At 41.3% G+C, this 24,533-nt stretch overlaps 1 protein-coding gene across 1 annotated transcript in view; it reads right to left on the reverse strand.

Annotated features, from left to right (window-relative positions):
• GABRA2 (gamma-aminobutyric acid type A receptor subunit alpha2) overlaps positions 1-24,533 on the reverse strand; it is a 95,777-nt gene that overhangs the window by 43,715 nt on the left and 27,529 nt on the right. Inside the window, exon 3 of the mRNA XM_063310321.1 lies at positions 6,371-6,438. Coding sequence (XP_063166391.1) covers positions 6,371-6,438 — 68 coding nt within the window. The remainder of the gene's footprint in view (positions 1-6,370; positions 6,439-24,533) is intronic.

Genomic DNA, 24,533 nt, shown 5'->3' on the forward strand with positions numbered 1-24,533 from the left:
TATTTGAGCCAACTTGAGTTTGCATGTGACTCCCATGAGGGGAATGTTTTTCTTGTGGACTCTGGGATGCCAACCATCTCAAGCTGCCAGCCTGCAGATTATTTAAAAGGTAAACCCCCAACTGCCCGCCGCGTTTTCAGCTGTGCCTGACAGACCATGCTACAGTAATTGGATCTGGTGAATTTGATAGTGGGTCAGACTTGAAGTTTGCTCACAGAGCTTGAAACAGTCATTACGGCTGGAAGTAAATTAGTAAGTGCTACTTTAGTATCCTGGACTCATATTCAGCCCTAAACTGATCTGGCTTTTGATGCAGTAAAAACAAAAAAACAAAAACACTGCAGTGACAGTCCACTGGTATTTTCCTTGTAAGTGCACTGCGATCTTCTGAAGACAATGATGTACCCCTTGTGAGGAACTGCATTGGGGTTTTCTTTGTTCTTTTTGTTACAGACCTTGAACTGATAAATTTATCCATCTAAGGTCAAATGTTCCATTTGCAAATGTTGCAGAACCTTTTTTAAGCTAAGTTATGTCACCATTTATTACAATGTTATTAGCATTCCCAAAACAGTTGGATGGTTGTGCCCTTACAGTCTCCTGGAGAGACTGAGCTTGAGATTTTTATTAGTCTTATAGAGCCTAGCTATGTTTCTATTTTGAGGCAGTAGCCTCAAAATCTAGACATTAGTCAAATCCAGACTTTAATCAACATCTAGATATCAAAATAAATATTTTTTAATGGTCAAACATCTTATCATGCATTTCTGCAGCACAGAATTTTCCTTCACCAGTTCATCCAAGTTATTTTTTTACAACTGGTCTCCAATTTATATGGAAAGCTGCTTTGCTTACATTAGATTTACATTTTCATCCAAAGAAATATGCAATCAGCAACTGACTGACAAATACCAATAAACCAAAGTTGTTATTACCTCAAGTATATTCTCAAATCCAGAGCCCACATTCCTAATGCACATTGTATACTTTGACAATCTTTTTTTATTTCCCATCCTAAAAGCGTTTCTGCCTCTGTCCTTATCTCTTTCCAATTTCTCTTTTCCTCAACATTATTACTGTCTCACTAAATCGTAGCTTGAAATTGGGCAGGTTGGAAGGGCAGGAAAAATGAGAGCTACCAGATCTGAGCTGCAAATATGTGATTGACAACTAGATTGTAGTAAAGCGATATATAACTGTCTAGCTCTTTGCTGCCATCTACTGGTCATCTAGAAGTAGGCAGCCAGATATGGTAACCTTAGGGGAGACCCACAGTAAGGCACTCCACATACTTGCCTTACCAACCATCTTTCTGCTCCATTTCCAGGGCCATTTCCTTTCTGTTGTTGCCATGTTGTTCTGTTGTTGCTCATTAATTTTAACCTTCAGTGCCCAAAGCAGAAATCAGATGACCAAACAGGACAATGAAACATTGGTTTTACCATAGCAATGCAATCTCACTAGATTTTATTTTACCTGGTTTTACAGTCCAGGTCATCTCTCTAATAGCCTTATGCCACAACTGTTTCCTGACTGCTTGTGGCACCAAGAGACAGACTGTGACCCCGTTTGCATGCTGTTACTCTTTGTTTCTCTCTACCTTATTTACTTGTGCTAATTATGCTACAAGAACAATACTCTATAGGATATTCATTTCTTAGAAAGTTATCTAAAATGAGTACAATAAGATAGGTATTTCAACCGTTTATCATGAAAAAGAGTTATGTTAATCTTAATTGGAATCATATTCTAAAACTGAGAATATAGCTGGAAGTTTGACAAATATTTGGGCTTCTAAATTAGAGTAAACATTGAGAGAAATACAGAATTCTCACTGCAAATAAAGAAGACAGATTATAGAGGAGGTCCCAATTTTTTGAGTTGATGGGCACTTTCAGCATCTTATGGGCATTCTCACAAAATGGCTGTCATGGTGGCCATGGCAAATCTCAACACATACATTTACCAGAGAGTAAACTGCTGAAGATGTTCTTTATCACCCTAAGTTTTAGGATGTTTTCTATGATCTCAATTTACCTTTGTCTTCTGAGGAAGGGAGCAGTGGGTGGATTTATAAACAAAGCACTGGACTTCAACCACCCATCATTATTAGAAATAAGGAAACATCAGAAATAAGATGGATTGAGTTTTTGGCATTCTACTGTTCATTTTCTGAAATCCTTAAAAGTTAAACTATTTACTTTGCTTCATAAAATTTGGCACACTCACATGAATTCGAATGTACAGTACTTACCATCACTAGGTGCATATTACCTGATGTATGGCTGAGACATACCAGGTTAAAAAGCTGTAAAATTTTCAAATGCATACTTTTGTTTTGGTGAAACAAATTCTGGGCACCGCCATGTTAGACAGGGAGTATGTGCGGACATTTTGCTAGGCGTAGTCAGCACATACTCATTATCTCATAAAGCATTACTCAGAAGTAATTTCATCAATAAAAAGAATCAGTGAAAATCCATATTCTATGATACTTTGAATATATACTTTTATATATACTTTTTTTCCTTGAAGAATATTTTTTTTAAAAAAATCAAGGTAGTCCTGTGGTAATAATTGTAAAAATTCCTCAACAATGTAATGGCAAGTAGAAAAGACCCATTTTAATGGCAGTGACTTACTTGCATGACATGGTTGGCTTAGCTTCGTATTCATTTATAAAAGTAATTTGACCTCAGGAGAAATCGCAGCTGTAGTTTTCTTACATGCAGTTCCAACTGAATATTTTGTTAAAACTACATGTCTTGTGATACAGTTTATGCATTACCAGTGCTATTGGACAGCGGAAGGGGGAGAAGAGGAGGAGGAAAATGGTTTACATTGTTTTCCCACATTATAGTGTGTGAAAAAGGGAGAGAGGAAGTTGGTTGGGATATAGATTAAAATTTATATACAGTACTCTGTACTGAATTTAGTCTGATTGACTGTGGTGAGTTTTTCAGTTTATACCAAGTGTATAGTATATTTGTGTTAAGGGTAGCACAGTCTCAGAGCAACATGTTTAGAAGATATGATGTGTGTAAATCCTATTTCCAGATTTCTCATCTGCTCCATAGAAAGTCCTTTTGAGGTCAGTGAAACTTATGTCTAGGTAAGAGTGCATCTTACTGCAGCTGCCTGAAGAAATAAATAATGTCAAATCCTCTCATGCAAATTTTAAGTTCCCCTGAGTAGTTGGCTGAGTGGAATACAAATGGAAGAGTCAGACAACAAAGTAGTAAATATAGAGTGTGCTTATGAAGGGATGTAATAGGAGAGCTCTGATGGAATTAGAGACCAAATGCAGGCCACTAATGTGTGTGGAGAAGGCAGTTGGTTGAATACCAGTTGGTCTTTTCCTCTGCTCAGCAGGGGAGTTGGTGGAAATATATACAACAAGAGTAAATTACAGAAAAAAAGTATTTTCTGAGACACTGAGAGTGTATCCTTCCCCACAAGCAGATTAATCTTGGAGTTGCCCCAATGAAATTTGATGACAACCATTATAAACAGATGTAATTTCCATTCATGGAACACCTAATGTGACTTGGCTAGGATGAAGATGACAAATTAAGATAATGGGCAAATCAATGCCAATCTGTAATGCAAGATGCAGAAGAGATTCAGATTTTGTGCCATCTTGTTTGCTATGTACTGCTACGTAAGCTACGATGGCATTTTATGATGTTCCTTGGATAGTCCAGCCATGGAGACCATCTTTGAAGGCTCAGAAGACCCTCCAACTGCATGCTGTCTCAATGCTTCACAGCTGGATCAAGCCCTTTAGATGCAGAGGGCTTGTAGAAGCCATCTAGACATAGACACTTTGGTTGTAAGGACACATGTCAGAGAGAAAGGTACATAGAAATGCTTTCAATAAAACTGTATGAAATGCTGAGAGATTTCTTGATACAGGGCAAGATGATGTCCTTACCCAGAGAAGTAAAATTCAGTGTCATAACTGTAGAGTGTGACCTGAAAACAGGGGAAGAAAACAACTCAGGTTATAGACCATATGGTCCAGTAGTTTCAAGACGATGCAGCGTGGCTTTTATAAGAGAAGAAAGCTTACATACAATTGCTTGAAGCTTTCAGAGTCATGAACATTATAGGAAAACAGCTCTCCAATAGTATCTATTGTTGCCATAATGAACCAAATAAACTATGTGGAAGATATGCTGGGAAATATATTTCCTAGGCGAAGAATGCTAAATATGTCAATTACCAACTGCCATCTAGCATTAGGTATGAGAAATGCAAAACAAGCTTTCTGTTAAGCCATGGGAAAGGTAAGAGAAAGAAGGGCTGAGTTTAAACTAAGGTAACATAAGAAGAGGCTATGATTTCACTCTGTTAAGGGAAGCATCTGTTGTAACATCTTAGTGCACAATAAAGAGACTTTACAAGACCTGTCATGTTGAATGTCTGAGAGGTTTCAAGGCAGCTAAGGGTGAGAACCTGATACCAAATCTTCTCATAATTCACCCAGAGACAAGCCACTGAAAGTCCAGAAGGACTTAACTTATGTGGTAAAATATCTTGGTACAGAAATAGACAACTAGAAGCCAGTTGTCTAGATAGACAAAATGATACTTTAGTGTGGAGAAACATGATGGTAAGTAACTTACTTTCTTTTTTCGGTGCCTTCAAGTCAGTGTTGGCTCTTGGTGACTGCCTGGACAAGTCCCTGCAGTTTTCGTGGCAAGATTTCAGAAGTGGTTTGCCATTGCCTCCTACCTAGGGCTGAGAGAGAGTGACTGGTCCAAGGTCATGCCTAAGGCGGGACTAGAACTCACAGTCTCCTGGTTTTTAGCCTGGTGCCTTAACCACCACACCAAACTGGCTCTCTTACCATACATTTAAGGGAAAAAAACTCTTAGTATCATGGAGAGGCCAAACAGTAACATACTGTATGTCCTACAAATCTACAAATACCAGCCACATTCCATTCTGCAAGGAGGAAAAGATGGAAGCAATCAGTATCATCCTGAAACAGGAGTTTCTTAAAAACAAGTTGAGATGGCAAAGGTCCATCACAGATCCTTCTTAGGAACAATAAAGTGGTTACAAAAGAAAACAGGAGTATAGTCCTCTGTCAATAGTTCTTTTCTGTAGGAGAGAAGCTACCTGATGTAACTCTGAAGAAGTCTCAGAAGCAACAGGATGGTTTGGTGTGGCATTTATCCAGAATTCAATATGGTAACACATTTGTAAGTTATGGAAGCTCACATACCTTGGAAGCTCAATATATCTTGAGTGCAGGTCCACTGATGAGGACCATGAAAAACTTGATTCCAAGGGGACCAATGATCCACCCTAGCATAACAAGACAGCATGGATCTCATTGAAATGGTGGAGAAATACATTTTAGAAACAGAATGAGCAAGAGGTGACCAATTATGACCTTGGAAATCTTGAGATAGGATAAGGTTTTCATTTTAACTACTTTGCTGGACAAAAGGGTGGTCCAGAGGAGTACAAATTACGTGGGATCTGTCTCAAATCTCCCCTTCTGACATTGACTCCTATGCTTGAAGAGGAACCATTAAGGACTGGGCAATATGAACTGGAGAGTCTATCAACAGTGGAAATGGCAGTAGAAGAGTTGGGAAAGGTTATAGTAGAGAAAGCTGATGCTGCTGGAATGGGAATCAGGGAGGAACCAAACCTTTTATCCCTCTTTTCCTTTTTGCCTTGTTTGGAAATGGGAGGATAGACCTCTTAGAAGTCTTTGAACCCTTAGTGGATGATTTCCTCAGTACCAAAAATAGCATAGCAGAGACTTGAGGATCTTCTGTGGGAGATGGAAAATTCGACTGATCTCTCGAAGAGATGAGGGAATTGCCATGGTAGGGGATTTCGGTGAAGGCAAGAATACTACAATAATTTCAGAATCTGTTGCCTTAAACATTTCTGCCAGAGGATAGCTTGTAAATTAGAATGACTGCAACACTATTGGTCTTCCAGAGTGTGGGGGCAGCTGCTGAGAAGGAGTATTGTCAGTTTCCCCCCTTCACTTCACATGCGGGTTAGAATCCTTGCCATTCCCTCCCAAAAAGAATGCATGGGATGGCCAAATCTTGCTGGGAGAGACTGTAAGAACTTGCGATGAATACACTAACACTGCAGTGATCAAACAGATAAGGGGCTCACTGTGTAGCCATGCTGGTTGGGTGGGGGTCAGGGATCCTTCCAAATAATCCTGTAGGCTTTAGTAGGTTTTGAATTTGTCTCTGCATGTGAACCTGACCCACGTATTAAATCACAGAAACCATGAAAACAACTGACCAAAAAAGAAGTGTCTGAAAGAAATATCTACACTGTATTCTAAATCATATACATCAGAGGTTATTTCAGTTGCCAAACTCACCATGTCCGTATCTGAAACTGGTCCAAAACTGGTCACGTAGATGTTTGTAAAAACTTCAGTTGTACTGTCTGGAATAAAAAAGAAAAGAAGATAAAACTGAGGATATGCATTTTCTCCTTGGGAGGCTACTGACTTACATCATGCAGAGAGAAATCGTACAATGTATTTTCTTTAACAAACAGCACCACATTTCCTTTAATGAATAGGTTTTTCTCTGCTTCTCCTTTTCAGTTCTGCTTTGAGTCCCTTGTTCACCACTGAGGACCACACTATATAACAAACCATTCTCAGGGGGAACCAGTTAAATTTCTGTAAAACTTGCAAAGAGTATAATTTTTGTTTGGGTGAAATGAATGGTGAATAGCAAGAGAGATTCATACCCATCGAACATCTTACTCTATACATCTTACTCCAAGTGTGAAACTATACAAAAAGCCTCAAGAGAACATACAAAAATAGCTTATAAATGCCAAGATTTCATACAATAGTTTTGGATACCTAACTTCTGAGCTTTCAAAGTATCAGTATAAAATTGTTTTCTGCAACAATGGAAATTAAGCACTTACTTTTAAAGTCAAATACAAAAGACTGAAAATGAAGCAAAAGGTCATAGGAAAATAAAATGGAAACATGGAGCCCAGGAAACAAACTAGGCACTTCAGAAACCAAATTCTTATCATTTCTTTCTTTACGTGTTCCTGTTTATCAAAGTATCTTTCTCATAGGTACATCACCCAATGGCCCACTGTATGTTTCCCATATCACCGACACCAAAAGAAATGGTCAAGCCTGCAGAAAACACTACAATTAACAAAGCACCTTGTTGCAGCAAAACTTTTCCTTTTTTTGTTATAAATTGGTTCAGGGGTTTTATAAACAAATGACTAGTTGGAATAATTAGTACTTATCCCAAATCTGGTCTTCTACATACTACATTTGGTTTCCTGACATTTTTTAAAGATGGGAAACAGAATAAAAATATTTTAAATAATTTAAATAAATAACCTACCCAACCCTCAACGAATACCATTAAATTCAGTGAAGGTTACTCCCCAGTAGCCTCCCTGGACTTAATAGGACTGAACTTCAGCAAAACATTTCCTGGAGAAAAATCTATCTATGCAGTGGCACATACAGTAATTAATCAAAACAAGCAATGCAATATAATTCTTTGGTTTGAGAAAGCTTTTTGGGCAGAAGGGAAATAACAAGGTACAATTTATATGTTTTCCTTCTTATATTTCTTTGTATAATGAACTATTCTACATAAATTGGTATTAACAGCCATGCCATAACAGGTTTTTCTTCTTATCTATTGCCATGTTCTTGACATGTGCACCATTGCTGTTTAAAGGATAAGCTGAGAACACAAATGCAATAACAAACTTTCTGGGTCAAGGCAAAGCTCCAACTTATTCAGTTCTCCAACATCAAGCAGATGAAGCCCCTAGAAGTTCATGAGCAGGACATGATTATATCATCACTGTCTACATTTATTCCAGTGTCTCTCAACCTCAGCAAGTTTAAGATGTGTAGACTTCAGCTTCCAGAATTCCCCAGCCAGCATGGGTCTGTGTGTGTCTCTGTGTGTGTGTCCAAAATAGCAGTTATGGCCTGGAAGCAGATGATCAGTTACTGGCTAAAGATCCAATTCCTCCCCACTGGTCTACTACTCCTTGTATTGGAAGAGGAACTTTCTGGGTTCATCTAGATACCACTGCTTAATCAATGGAACAGAAATGCACATAGTCATGTTCATCAGAAAGTGAATCATAACTCAGGGTTTTACAGCTAGGGGTTTAAAAGACCACCTTCATCCAAGCTGAGAACCTGTTGATGGACATTAATGGTTAATCTTATGTCTACTGATAGACAAACCCATGGGAATACATCTAATTCTTTCAATATTCTACACAAATAGAAGTTGTCTCCACATCATGCAGTGATTCTCACAACTATGAATGTTAAGTGAACAAATCATTTCTTCTGCTTATCCTAAAACTATAATAAGCAATTCAGTGAGAGGGCCTTGAGTTTTAAAATGTTGAGAGATAAAAACTCTTTTTCAGTCAGGACAACAACCTGCTTCAATTATTTTAATCATTGTCTTCTAAATTCTTTTGCCAGGGGGCAGGTAGATGGCCCGGTCAGAATGAAAATAAAAAGGAGACAGTTTAATCATGGGCAAAGACTGAATGTATGAATGAATCCAAGAAAGAAGAGGCAGGCATGCCAACGTTTCATGTTAAAGCAGAAATATACAGCCTCACATTCAGGGCTTTATGTAGCTCCCCAGAATTATTAAGGATTCTCCCAAGTTATCAAACTGCGATGTTTAATGTGACTGAGGGAAGACACTATTAAATATACAACTGGAGAGTAATCACATTATCTACACTGAATTTTAATTGAATTTGCTTTAATTAAAATTGCTTTGAGGTGGAGAAACAATGTGCCCTGTTCTGTGGCACAGCTAAAGTCCCTGCCTTGAAGCACAGCCCAATCACTACACAGATATGACGTTTATACAAGAACCTTACGGTATCGGTGGTGACATTTTTAAGCACCCTTGACAGATAAGAAATGAATAATCCTGCTAGAACTGAGGGGAAATTGGATTCAGAGGATATCATATATATATCCCACTATTGCTGTTTATCTCTTGTTCTCCTTCACCTGCTTCTCTATCTGTATCTCTACCTGTTTGTGTATTTCTGTGTTTCTGTACATGCCATGTAATGTGGCTGTATTTGTTTCAATTGCATAGAAGAGCAATCAGAAATCACAGTCCACATGATATTGGCCATCTCTTGCGTTCACTGCTTTACAATTCATTTACGAGTCCAAATCAAAGTATAGTACATGGCTTGGAAACTGGGCATATGCTACCTCCTTCCACACGTATCTTCTCATGCATGAACCCCTTCTGAAAGCTTTGCCTAGTTCTGAGACTCAGAGATAACAATAAAAGTCAGGGGGTTTAGTGGTGGCTCCTCAAACAGGAAATACTGGTGCCCCCACTGCTATTTTTTTGCATGGGACAAAGGCTTTTATCACAGGCTTTGTACATCTCAAGGAAGTTAAGAGATGTTTGCCTAAGATGGACCAGTCATAGAAGATGGGTGTTCTGCCAAGTGTCCAGGCAGTGATCAGGTGCCCAGACAACCTGGATAGATGATGACGATATAATTAGAGATGAACAAGCAGGTTGGGGTACTGAGGGCAATAAAATAGAATAGGTCTATACTTTTAAACACTTGGGAATAGTATTTCATTCTAAAGCACACTATGAACATGTCAGTTAGATGGTATTAAAATCCTCAATGGCCACCAGGAGGTCCTTTTTCACCAAGGGAAGAGAATTAAAAGTAGCAGCTTTAAAAGTTTTTGAAGCCAAACCATTGCCCCAAATTTTATATGGCACCCATGTGGGAATTTACACAAAGAACACCACAACAGAGAGAGTGTAAATGAAATTCCTGAGCTCTGTTCTCACTGCCCCTAACACATCACTCAAATTCGAGACTGGGATGCCTAAAATCAAAGAGAAGGCTTAGAAGCAAATGATCAGCTTTTCCCCAAAGGTTTATTATCCTTAACCCTGGCAGGTGACCGTTCATTGAGTTGGAAAAGATAAACATCATGGGGGTTTTCAGTGTGAGGAGGCTAACTAGGTTTTTCTTCAAAGGCTAAATGATATGGAGAGCCAGAATGGAGCCAGAATACAGTTAATGTCCCCAAACTGAGGAAAGAAGGAGGTACAATGTTCTTCCTTCTGCACTTTTATGAGCACTCTAATAATCCATTAGCTGAGTGGACTTCCCATGTGAATCTGGAGAAACTGAAAGAATACAGCATTTTCTATTATAAGGATCCCTATAAAAGTAGTATTTTAGCATGACAAAATGGCTTAGTTTTATATTATGCTGCATCTTTCAGACACAAAACATGCCACTACCCACATGGCAGCCAAATACTGTGTAGCCACAGTGAAAATGAGGCAAGAGATGATGCAAACCTGAAGGCACACTGTTCAACTCGTGTGTTTTTGCAATTTTGCTGATCACTAACTATGAATAAAGATCCACACATACATTATAGAAATAAACCTAATTCAGATGTATAGATCATATTTATTCAGACAATTTACAGAGTAATTATAAGGAAAAATTCTCCAAGCAAGATAAAACTTACCTGCCTAGGCAAATAAAAACACAGAACTACAGTAAAACTGCAAAGGATGTATAAAGTAAAAAGAAGCACTGAAACAATGAACAACGGAAAACATAGTATTAAAAAGCCTGTTTAAAAAGAACCAATAGAATACTTGCTTTAAGGTCTCCCAGGTTTGTCATACAGAAGCTAAGTCCAAAGATTTAGGGGCCCGCTATCAAAATGGCTCCATGATAGGGTTCTATTATGTACCTCTACCCTGGGCTAAATGGAAGAATGTGGTAGAAGTCCTGATCTGGTGCCTGGAAGCTGTCAGACCTGGATTGGGAGGAATAGACTCAGATTCATACCTGAGCTCCAGGATACTACCAATTTTGACTCCTGATGGAGTTCAGGTTCTCCAGAGAGACCAGGCTGGTAACTTAGAGGTCCTTCTACATTTACAGCTCTTTAAATGTAGAGGTGGGACCTGGACCAAGGAGGGCTTTTATTCAGTTTCAACTGGTGTGCCAGTTGAGACATTGCTTAGATCAGGAGGTTGGTCATGTATTTGTCCTCTCAAAAAAGGATTACTGTAATTTGCTCTACATGGACAACCACCTGGAAACTCCAGCTGGCCCCAAATGTAGCTGCTTACTGGTCAGTCATAATATTACACCACTAGTGAGGGAACTGTGCTGATTACTGGTGTGCTTCCAAGTGCAATTCCAGGTGTTGGACACTATCTATAAGCATCGTATTGCTGGAGGCCTAGTATCTGAGTGACTGTCTTTCCCAAGCAAATTCTGCCTACCCAATCTGGGTCAATAGGAAGCACCTGCTGAAGGTCCCCTCCTCTTGTAAGGTGTGACCGGAAGGGACACAACAACTTTTCTGGCAAAGCAAAGGTGATTCCCATCTCACGACCTCCTGGAAGTTTGTAAAAACTAGGATTTTCTAGAACAGGGTTCCTCAACCTTAGCAACTTTAAGATGTGTGGACTTCAACTCCCAGAATTCCCCAGCCAGCAACTGGCTGGGGAATTCTGGGAGTTGAAGTCCACACATCTTAAAGTTGCTAAGGTTGAGGAACCCTGTTCTAGAAGGCACAGACTGGTCCATGTGGAGTCATCAGTACCAGTATCATTATCATTGTGCATTATATTATATATTTCACTGCATTATTCCTTGGATATTGTACCATGCCTAGAATCCTTGCAAGCTAAAGTGGTAAATAATTCCCAGAAATAAAGTTAAATGCATTCTCCTTTTTCCTATTTTAAGTAAATTTAAACATTAGGGAGTTAATTGTATAACATCCCATGAATATACATAAGCAGAGTTCTGATTACTACATTACAATTATACTTTATTTGTCTTTCCCACCTCGTTTATTTACAACGTCTCTGAAGCTTTGCAAAGAAACAAATGAACAACAATAAAGGTACAAGCAAATGCTTAATTCACAAACTTAGTTTTAATTAAATTGTTATGATGGAGAGAAGATCGACCAAAGAGAAAATGAGAAGACTATCCGATTTGCTTTTTCTATATCATTATATCAAATTAATGTTCAGTAGTCATTCCTTCTTTATTTAACTCTTGAGTCAAACATGTTTTTTTTGAAATTTTCAAGATAATGGAACACCAGACAATATATCAATAGAATGACAAACAAAAAGTATATATTGTTTGGTGCTTGGAATACTAAAAAGTATGCTTAAAAAGTATGTGGATAGATAGGAGCACCTGTTAACTGTTTCTCTCAAAAAATAAAAACCAGTATAAAAATAAAGCATATTTTAATAATACCATTATTTTCCTCTACATTTAATACATTTGAATACTATATAATTATATAATAAGGTAATAACTTTAAATTTCATGATAAACATGACCAAACCATTTACAAATCTAAATGAAATAGATGATCTTGAAGATGATGGCATATCCCAATTCAAGCTCCTAGTTTTATTATGTAATACCCTCATGGGTTGGGACTGCTGGATATGATGGAACACCTCTGCCTATATGCTTCCATTTGCAAGCTAAGATGAGGTGTGGTGACTGGGTAGCCCTTGATTTTGTAATACCTTCCCAGGTAAGGTACACCTGGCATTGTCTTTATTACCTTTTTGGTCCCTGTCAAAGACATATTTATTCTCCCAGGCCTTCCAACAGTACATTAATTCTGTTCTGATTAGTAGCTTTTTATTGCTGCTGTAACTTCCTGTTATTATTTTATTGCTTATTTTATTCATTTTCTTATATATTTGGTAGATGATAGATGATAAATCTTAATATATATCCTATCCTATCCTATCCTATCCTGTCCTGTCCTGTCCTGTATATTATATCAAAGAGCCAGTATGGTGTAGTGGTTAAAGAATTAAGCTAGAAACTGGGAGACCGTGAGTTCTAGTCCCACCTTAGGCACAAAGCCAACTGGGTGACCTTGGGCCAGTCACTCCCTCTCAGCCCTAGGAAGCTGGAAATGACAAACCACTTCTGAAATAATGCCAAGAAAAACACAGAGACTAGTCCAGGCAGTCACCAAGAGTCAGAAATTGACAAAGACTCAAATACACTGTAATTTCATGCAATGTTTTAATTTATGTTTTTATCAATTGTTTGACCAACTTTTAATTGTTTGCACTTTATGTTAGACCATTTCCTTTTTTTCTCCCCAATGAGAAGCAAGCAGTATATAAATACTACAAACAAACAAATAAATACTGCATCTGTGACTGGAATGAGATCAGTTAAAGAAAGAGTTGCTGAAGGATTCAGTTCATTTTGAAAGGCATTTGTGTATCTTGAATGGAGGGCAGCCTGAGGTCTCTGGATTCCTGCTGCACCACTACTTCCAGTTATCAGTGAAATGGCACACCAGCAGCAGGAGTAACAGTAACAGCTATAGGGGGCTATCAGACAGAGAACCAAATAGACTTTATGGTGCATCTGGCCTAGACAAAACTCTATCCTGAGCAGAGCACTTAGTCTTCAGATGTCAAATTGCTATCCTGTTTCTGCCCTGAAGATTAGCCATGCAAAGTGCAGGTGGTATCTAGGCTGAAGGATGTCATGTCAGGATGTGCTCTGGGGGTGGAAGATACTAGCATGCTATACTGGTAGACTCTGGATTGAAAGTGGTGGCAACAATCACAAGCTTTGCCATAGGACTAACTGTACTGGCCACTGGTAGTGTGTGTATGTACGTACGTACGTACGTACGTATGCATGTATGTATGTATGTATGTATGTATGTATGTATTTATTTATTTATTTATTTATCAAATTTCTCTGCCGCCCATCTTGTACACAACGACAGTATATTCTGCTGGCTGTGGCAACAACCTCCACATGAACATTCTATCCTTCAATCTAATGCAGCTGCAGCTCTTTCATAATAGGGCTGCACAAATCTTTGTGACTCAACAGCCTCAACTTACACTTTGCAGCCCCTTCAGCAAAAAAATCTGCACAGGTGCAGATGATGCTCCTATTGCAGCAATGCAGCTGGATGCACTGCACTGAGGAACTGTGCTGCTGCTGTGCCTTGCAGAGTCGAGGTAGGAATCATAACAACCCATGCGAAACATTACAGAAATGGCCACGGTGATGCATTAAGTCATCACTGAAGAAGGCTTACAACTCTATATGTGCAATAGTGTTAAGCAGCAGCAGCACAGGATCAGCTCAGCAGAACTGTTCCAGAGGTTTACAATATTTGGATTCAAAATGGTCAAGTGTAATTCAGACCTGACATTGGCACCCTCTCTCGACTTGTCAGCTGCTCCTTAAAGAAACCACTCCTTCTCTTAGGCTTGCAGGGTAACCATAAAAACTTAGGAACATAGCTACGGCATTTAAGGACTCATTAAGGAAGTAGTGACAGGGTTCCCATTTTTCTGAGCCTGCACAGCTACCAAGAGGGTAGCCAAACCATAAATTCAAAAGTTGCCCAACAGTAAATTAGTTGTTGGTAGACCACTAATATGCTGGACAATATGCTTCAAGAAATACAGGGGTATAAAGCAGGGCAGCTTTTTGTACAACTGCAGATCACTCCGTTGCTGCCCAGTTTCTCACTGTTGCAAGCAAACATTGTCACACAGCGCATGAGAAGCAGAAGCAGAGGAGGAGGAAGAGGAGGAGGCTGTAGTAGTTCTTTTGTTTCACCTCCAATCTTGAGAAGATCAGCTGGAAGGAAGGAATATATATGGAGAGACTAGAGAATTTTCTCTTCCTAATTGCCTAATGGTATAAAATGATGTGGCAAGGGGCCCAGCTAGGAACAGAAGAGGCTAGTGGGGAGGAAATTAATACTGCAGTACAAGGAAAGGGAGAAGCAGCACATACAGAAGAGTTTGAAGAAGGCTGTTTATCATGCCAGGATGCTACTTGAAGGAGCTGAGTGATACTAAAATCATTGTGTAGATCAATGGAGACAGAGAGGCAGCTTTACCACACTGGAGTTCAAAAGCCATGGGAGCATTCTATCACTCACTTTCACCTCCAATCCAGCCATGTAAGAAAGTGTTATGAGCCAAAGAAAGTGATATGGTAGGAAGCCTGCTGTTTAGTAGGGCTAATTTTAAAGCACAGGATGGTCTACAGTGCGCTGTGTGACAATGTACATAGTTAAATATTTTTAAAAAATTAAATTAAATTAAATTAAATTAAATTAAATTAAATTAAATTAAATTAAATTAAATTAAATTAAATTAAATTAAATTACAGCACCTCTGATATATTTAAGAGTTATATGATACAACCAGGACAGAGCCAATAAATTGGAACCATTAGGGTATTATATATACATTATGCTTAAAATAATAAATAATTTCCCGAAATCACCCTGCTAGCATGCACTTGCATTTCCGTCACTAGGTGACTTCAAACAGTGGTATGCATGCAATAATAAGTTCACAAATCACAATAGCACCCAGGGGGAAGGATTTTACATGGATATGTGCAGAAGCTGACCAACACTATTAACAGAAATGCACACTCAACTGTCATAGCTAAGTAAATCCAAGTATGCGCCTTCTGAATATAAACTCTGACCAATGCAAATTAAGGCCTGACACCCTTGAAATGGCTCACTTTCATTTCACTGTTGATGAGCATCAGATAGTGACAAGGAATTAAAGTTGAGAATAAGCTAACATGACAGAAATAATGCATATATAGGAGATAAGAGAAAGAAGATCAAGATAAGCTATTAAACAGCAAAGGGAAAAGTACCGACTGCAGATGGAGGTAACATGGATACTACTTTCTTCTCTACCCCATAACAAGTTTCATTTATTGCTCTTTGCTACTCCATGACCATCTAACCAAATAACATTATAGCATATACAGGAAAAGAATAATTTATTCATGGAGGTCTATGAGATTTCCCCTGATGGAATCTGCAGATGGTCTCCCATTGAAGACTTGAGAATGGAGGGCAGACTGTAAGGGAAGAGATGGTTTAGTTGGTAACCTGAGCTGAGGCCATTTAAGCTCCATACACTAAAGGTTGACACAAAGCTGTCTTGCCATGAAGGGTATCTGTCTGTCCAGCATCAGTGTGTCTCAATGTAGCAACCTGTAGCAGCATCTGCCTTCTAGAACAAGGTTCCCCCAAGATCTGGATGGCCCCCACTCTGCTGTTGTTTAGAAGAGCGGTGAAGACCCCTCACATCATTGTGCTTGTCATCCTTTATCTTTATTTTTTATTGATTTTATTGTAATTTCTTTGTTGATTGTTGTGAGCCACCCAGAGTTGTTGAGAGTCAGGCAGATGATGATGATGATGATGATGATGATGATGATGATGATGATGAAGATGAGCAAAACTATCCCTTAAAAGAAAATGCAGTCCTATTCAGGCAGACATATCACCTAAATCCTGAAATCTGGCACCAGGAATCAACAACAACTCCATTTTATGCAAATTTACCATATATACAAACCTCTCATAATGAGAATCAAATGCAATTAAATATGAATGACCTTCTTTCATACAAATCACAATGTAAGCCCCTCTGAAGTCCAATTTGGTAAAAACATGTGTTCTCTGCAACCATTCTAACTGTTCAGAAATAAGGAAAAGAAGATACTGTCCCTAATGGTTCGTGGAACACATGTAAAGAGTCATTCTTTCTAACAAAAATGGTGGGCAGGGGAAGAGAGCATAGGTAAAGCCCCTCCGCAAATTTTCATTGATAAATTCCTTTAGGAAGGCTTATTCTGTTTTTTTGCCATTGATTAGGAACATTTTTGGATCCAGGAAAAGATAAATTTGTCCAGTCACAAGGCCACAATTCAAAACTTGACTGGACTTGGCCAAAGACCCTCTGACATGATTCAGCTAGACAGAAATTTTATTGCAGACAAGAATGAAGCTTCTAACACAACTGACTGCCACAGGCACAGCAAGGAATTCAGACTTCTATTTTTAAAAATTAATGTATTCTCTAAATAATTTATATGGCCACCCATCTCAAAACAGTGACACTGAACAGCTTACAAAGATCAAAACCCAGTGATTAAAAGAATAACCCATGGAGCCTCAGGTAAACAACACCTTCCAATCATAAAAACACATCAACAACAGGGCTAGCCTAACCTGCTGGCCCGAACACCTGGGGACACAGCCAGGTCTTCAGAGCCTTATGAGAGGCCAGTAGGATTGGGGCCACCCAGATCTCCAGGATGGGGAAGGGATATTGTTCCACAAGGAGGGCACTGCACAGAGAAGGCAGGACTCCTGGGTATAACAAGAGGACGTTGTTTAATAGAGGGGACCTGGAGCATGCCCTCTCTGCTAGATACAGTGGATCGAACTTAAACAAGCATAAACAAGGGGAGAAAGGTGGTCCCACAAACAGCTAGTCCTACTCCATGCATGGCTTTATAGGTAATGACCAGCACCTTGAATTGCATCAGAAGCCTACTGGAGTCAGTGTAGCTGGTGGAGCAGCAAGAGATGCCAAAAACTGCCCAAAAATTCTGGACCAGCTGCAGCTTCCAAATGTTCAAGTGCATTACAATAATACAAATTGGAGATGACTAAGGCATGAGTCACTGTGAGCAAGACCTACACGGCACACTTAAATTCTATATACTGTATATTGACAAAGATAATAGTTTTCAATTAATGCAATAATAATAGTGGCAAAACCTGCTATTGTTTGACCTGACTGTTCAAATTTCCTTAGTAAGTAGAAAAGGTGGAGGTAAGAACCATTATGACCAAATGGATCATGGATCTCCTTGCAACAGTCCTGGTGAATCCAAGATGGCAGCCACTGCGAGAAAGACGCTGACCCCCGGTTTTCTAGTCTCTGCGAGCCTCTGCAAGTCCTGCCTCTGGCTTGGCTCTCAGGTCAGCTGAGGTGGCTGTGGGGTGGATTGGTCGGTCCCCTGGCTTAATTGGGGTGGACCTGGAGACAATTGGATTCCTCCCCCTGAATGAAGTGGCGAACGGTGGGCAGCAGAGGTTTTTGGCGGTGGCGGCGGTGGCAGCAGCAGAATACCTGGGAGGGTGCGAACAGCCCTCCCGTGGACCCTGGAGGACCCCGGCAGAATCCTGGTAGCCCACTGTGCTCCCCCAGTGGCCTGGAGATGAGTGGAGTCCCCCCCCCCCATGAATGAAGTGGCGTGCAGTGGGCAGCAGAGATTTCTGGCAGCGGCGGCAGCATACCTGGGTGTGGACCCTGGAGGACCCCGGCGGAATCCCGATAGCCTCCTGTGCTCCCTCAGTGGCCCCTGGACACATCTCAATGGTCCAGACAGCACCCCACAATGGCAGCTTCGCAACAGACTGAACCTGTTGGGGCGACAGACTTGCGAGGGAAATGGGCAGGATTGGGGGGTGAAGTGGCTTTGGGAGAAATCCCTGGCTTTTAAAATCTTAGGGGATTTCGGAGGGGGGAGGGGAAGGGAGACTGGCCATTCCCATTATATTAGGTGGCAGAGGGCTGGGGTCCGTTGGTGTGAGTGTGAGTGTGCCACTCCTCCCGTGGGTGAGAGGCTCGGGAGGAGGTTAGGATTGGTTTGATGTGGAAATCTACCTGCCCTTGAGTGAGAGTCAGGGGTGGTTAGGAGTGGCTGGTGTGTCCCACCTCTTCTAGTGAGAGAGGTTGAGGTGGGGCACTGTAAGGGTGTGGATGGCAGCGGTGACCCACCAGTGCCAAAAGCAGAAGCTGGTGCGCTGGGGTGGATTGCCACTGCCTAAGGTGGATAGTGTGGGAGAAGATGGATGTGTGGGAAGAGGGACCCCTGGTTAAGCCCAGGAGTTCTGGAGGTCCGGGAGTGGAGGCTACTGGATTAGGAAACTCTGGGGGCTGTGGGGCGGGCTATTCCATCGAGGTGGTGACGGGCCGGGGACGCAATGATGGGACCCGGAGGGCAGGCCATCTTCAGGGAAGATGCCCCCGGTGTTTATTACCAGTGGCATGTTCCGGCCCTCCAGGATCATACCCGGGCCCTGGACGACAGACCCTCGCGGTCCCTGGTCTTCGGCTGCTGCTCCTTAATGCCAGGTCAGTGAACAACAAGACCCCCCTCATATGTGATTTAATCACAGAGGAGGGGGCAGACCTGGCGTGTATCACCGAGACCTGGCTGGGCTCAGAAGGGGGTTTAGCCCTCTCTGAGATGCGCCCAGCTGGGTTTCAAGTGTGGCACCAGCCGAGACACCAGGGCATGGCAGGCGGCGTGGCAGTTGTCATCAGAGAATCTCTAGTGGCCTTCAGGGGCCCTGCCCCACAAGTGGCCGGTTGTGAGACACTGTTTTTCAAGCTGGGATCCCAAGAACAGTTGGGGGTGTTGCTGCTGTACCAGCCTCCCTGCTGCATAGCAACCTCCCTACCCGAGCTGCTGGAGGCCGTCTCAGGGTTGGCAGTGGAGTTCCCCAGGCTTATGGTTCTGGGGGATTTCAATCTTCCATCCCTGGGACGTGCCTTGGAGATGGCCCGGGAGTTCATGGCTACCATGGCAGCCATGGGCCTGTCCCAGATTATCCAGGACCTGACTCGAGACAGTGGTCACACCCCGGACTTAGTTTTCTTGTCGGAGCAGTGGCAATGTGATCTGAGGGGAGAGTTATATCTGTCCCCATTGTCATGGTCAGACCACACCCTGGTGACCCTGAGATTTTATTGTGCCACCCCGCTCTGCAGGGAGGCTGGACCCATTCGATTGGTCTGCCCCTGGCGACTGATGGACCCGGTAGGGTTTCAGAGGGAGCTGGGGGCTATTCCCAAGGGCCTGCTGCACGGTCCAGCAGAGGTCCTGGCCACGGCCTGGAATAGGGCCGCGGCCGGGGCCTTGGACAAGATTGCACCTGTGCGTCCTCTCTTGCCTCGCTCGAGCCGTCACTCCCCATGGTTTACAGAGTAGTTGAGGGTTTTGAAGAGGGTTAAGAGATGTCTGGAGCGTCGCTGGAGGAAGACAAAGACTGAATCTGATCGAACACAAGCTAGAGCCACTATTAAGGCCTACCCTGTGGCGGTAAGAGCGGTGAAACGTGAATATTTCTCCGCTCTTATTGCATCCGCAGAATGCTGTCCAATGGCCTTGTTTAAGATCGCTTGATGTCTTCTGGGTCAGGTAGATCCAGGGACCCACCTACAAGGCTGTTTGGAAGAGTTTTCACAGCATCTGCAGGATAAAATCACTCAGATTCATTCTAAGTTGGACTCTAAGTGTGAAGCGGAGACTGGGGAGATGCCAGGGGAATGTACTTACCCTGTTATCTGGGAATGGTTTGATCCTGTTGGGCCTGAGGAAGTGGACAGGATTCTCTGGACTGTGAATGCAACCACATGTCAGCTTGACCCATGCCCTTCCTGGCTGATAAAATCAGCCCGGGAAGTGACTTGTGGTTGGGTCCAGGCGATGGTTAATGCATCCTTGAGGGAGGGGATGTTTCCGGCTGCCTTTAAGGAGGCGCTGGTATACCCCCTCCTCAAGAAGCCATCCTTGGGCCCTACTATACTGGGCAATTTTCGCGCTGTTTCCCACCTTCCCTTTTTGGGAAAGGTGGTTGAGAAAGTGGTTGCGTTGCAGCTCCAGAGAATTTTGGAGGAAACGGATTATCTGGACCCCTTTCAGTCAGGTTTCAGGCCAGGATATGGGGTGGAGACTGCATTGGTCGCACTTATGGATGATCTCTGGCGGGAGCGGGATGGAGGGAGTGCATCCATCCTGGCTCTCTTGGACCTTTCAGCGGCTTTCGATACCGTCGACCATGGTATCCTTCTGGGGCGGCTCAGGGGGTTGGGGGTGGGCGGGGTAGTTTTGCGCTGGTTCACCTCCTTCCTCCAGGGCCGTTCCCAATCGGTGGTGATAGGAGAGGAGAGTTCCGGCCCTTGACCCCTCCTTTGTGGGGTGCCGCAGGTTTGGTACTCTCTCCTCTCCTATTTAACATCTACATGAAACCGCTGGGTGAGATCATCTGTCACCATGGGATGAGATATCATCAATATGCTGATGATACCCAGTTATACATCCCGGGTGAAGTAAGTGATGCGGTCTCCACCCTTTCCAGGTGCCTGGGTGCTGTGGGAGCCTGGATGGGGAACAACAGGCTTCAACTGAACCCTGGTAAGACAGAATGGCTGTGGATTGATGGCTCCTCGGGTTCCAGGAAGTTGTCATCTTTGGATCTGGGTGGGGTGGCACTGCCCCATTCAGAACCTGGGGGTCCTCCTGGACTCGCGACTCCTGCTCAAAGAGCAGGTGGCAGTCATGTCCAGGAGGGCCTTTGCACATCTTTGGGTGGGATGCCAGCTATGCCCATTCCTGGACTGAGATGCCCTCCAGTCACTCATGCCCTTGTCATCTCCCATATAGACTACTGCAATGCGCTCTACATGGGGCTACCCTTGAAAAGTATTCGGAAGCTTCAGCTGATCCAGAATGCGGCTGCGTGGACAGTTATTGGGGCTGTAAAATCAGCCCATGTGACACCACTGTTACGCGAGCTGCATTGGGTACCAGTTTGCTTCCGGGTCCAATTCAAGGTGTTAGTTATCACCTTTAAAGCCCTACATGGCATGGGACCAGGGTACCTGAGGGACCGTCTCGTCCCCATAACATCGACCCGTCCCACCCAGTCAGGCAGGGAGGGCATGCTACGGACCCCATCAGCAAAGGAATTTCATCTAGCAGGGTCCAGGAGGCGAGCCTTCTCTGCAGTGGTGCCCGCCCTTTGGAACATCTTGCCCCCGGAGTTGAGACAGATTTCCTCACTCTCAGACTTCCGGAAGAAACTTAAGACCTGGTTCTGCCACCTTGCTTGGGAGGGGGAGAGAGATAGCTCCACCTGGGGATGGCTGGCGCCATAGTACCCCTTAGTGATCCATCTCCACTTGGATTTCATGTTTGCTTTTATGTATATTTTAATGTAATTTTTATCTGGCTATGTTTTAATGCTATTTATTGTAAACCGCCCAGAGTCCCCCATTGGGGGAGATGGGCAGTGATATAAATTTAATTAATTAATTAATATGTCTTTTTTGGAACTTCAAGGTTTCGATAAAACTTGTATTTTATGTGACTGAGATTTCTCTTTCCTATAATACAAATATTATGTCATTTATTCAGTTCTCATTACTGTATTAAATATCCATCTTAATGGCAAACTTCTTCTCTAAATAATATCCAGTACTCAAGAGCTAAAACAACTGCATTTACAAGTCAACCAAAGCTGAAATTCTACCTCACACACAAACCAGAATTACTGAAGTTGCCAAAACTTCAACCATAGAGAAGGATATACCTATAGCCCTAGGGTTTTGTAGAGGTCTCCCATACAAATACTAACCATGACTGGCCCTGCTTAGATTTTGTTTTATCAATTAAATTGACTAGTTGCTGCCATTTATCATAATGGCTAAATACTATTAAAAATCACTCTTCATATATACGTATACATATACATATACAGTATGTGTATGTGTATATATGTATGTATATACTGTGTGTATGTGTGTGTATATATCTGTGTGTGTGTGTGTATACACACTGTATGTTAATTTAAACCTGCAGAACATACAACACAGACATACTGAATTTTAAAAACTACCCCTGCCTAGGCTCAATCGTGCTTTAATGGACATGTATAATTTATAAATAATTTATATTTATTTTAAAATTATAGTTTTTTAAAATAACTTAAAAGCTGCGTAGGAAATTTAAGAGGTATTTCTGAATGGAATTATACATGTTTTAAAATATGTATAAATGTTATCCCTCCTAAATCCAATATACTATACTATTCATCAGTATCGCTTCATTGCCTTAACAATGGTTTGCAATTTGGTCAGAATTATATTAACCTCTTTGAAAACCTCTTTCCATACTAGTGAAGTTCTGGCACAATTTCGCTTCCCAGCATTTCATCTGTCTCTACAAAAAGATGCCTTTGAAGAGTAAAATATCCCAGAGTACTTAATAGAACCACAAAGTTGCTATGGATACTTTGAAACCCAAGTGATATACATACTTCAGATGATTCATTCTTCACAATTGCATCAGGGGTAATTAATATGACTGAAATATATTTATGATCTGATTGATATGTTTGCTGTTGAATTACTATATTTGCTACTATTCTAACACAGGGGCACTGAACAAGATGTACTTGAATCTTAAGAGGCAGCATACAAACCTATACTTAATCAAACGCACTAATAAATGCTTAGCAGTGAATGATCACAATAAACCTACTGAATGTGAACAATGGTGAAAGGTAAGTATTGCCTTCACCCCTACAAACCTAGCTGATTGCTACAACAACTTGACATACCCCTGGTGTGTATGCCAAGAACCCCAGAGTGCCATCAATCACTTTGGTGCTGGTCCTTCATCCTTGTAAAGGAGTACAGAGATAGCCTTGAAGAAGGCATGCAACAGCTCTAACAAAAACATCAGCTTAGCACTGGGAAAGAAGAAGGGGTGAGAATGAAACTCAAGGAAGAATCAAGAGAAACTCATCTTGATTCTCTTTCACAAAGAAAAGGTGAGAAGGAAACTGTCAGGCTTTCAAGGTTTTGTCATTATATTCTATAACAACAGAGTTCTAGTAATGCTTGTGGTATCTGTTTCTTGACCTGGCCTACCTCAAACTGCTGACAATCCTAGAGTGTGCTCCTCTCAACTGAAATTCATGAAATGTGCCCATTTAAGACCTGCTTCTTCAGACAGACCTTCCTGTGTGAGATGGTTTACATTTCATTTTCCATTTACCCTTCCTATTATACTGAGTAGGCTATTTGTAGAACAGTTTTAATTTTCCATTTGTATTTTTTATTTTAATTGATTGTAAACCACTTTGAAATATGAAATCATGAGAAGCGGTATACAAATATATAAAAACATCATCATCAACCACAACTCAAAACACAATCCATTCCTCCTGCAACATAGGGGGATTTCCACCTGAAAATCTGACTGAGAGAATGCTAGCTGGACTGAAAATGACCAAGGCTACTGTTCTTCCTGAGAGGCTGGATTGCTGAATAAGGAATTTTTGATATGGAAGAATATTTAATGACACAATTTCATTCATCACTGCTGAATTATTTTTCAAGAAAAAACTTTCAGTGTAGACAACTGCAAGCAAGAAGTAAAATTAGAACTGTTTAGTCCTCCCCCTCTGTGCTACTTTTCTTCTCCAAATTGCTCCCTCAGCTGCTCTTCCTTATTATGTTAGAAACACATGTTCAATAAATCACTCCTGTAACTTGGAGGAATATCTTGATACAATTTTGAGTCAATGCTTGAGTTTTTAAGCATATGAAAACTGATGTTGCTGTCACATATATATTTAACAGAAGTTACTTTGTGTAGTATATACCATGCAAGCAAAAAGCTTGTAAAAATCAAACAGGAATTCGAAGTAAAAATTGGGACAAATATTGTGAAACCTGCAAATGAATGTCTATTTTTTACCCATAGTTTAAGTTAAAGGCAGCAACATAATTAATCCATTTGTTTGACTTTCCCCCCAA

This window comes from Candoia aspera, chromosome 8 (genome assembly GCF_035149785.1).
Source record: "Candoia aspera isolate rCanAsp1 chromosome 8, rCanAsp1.hap2, whole genome shotgun sequence".
Taxonomy (NCBI): Eukaryota; Metazoa; Chordata; class Lepidosauria; order Squamata; family Boidae; genus Candoia; species Candoia aspera.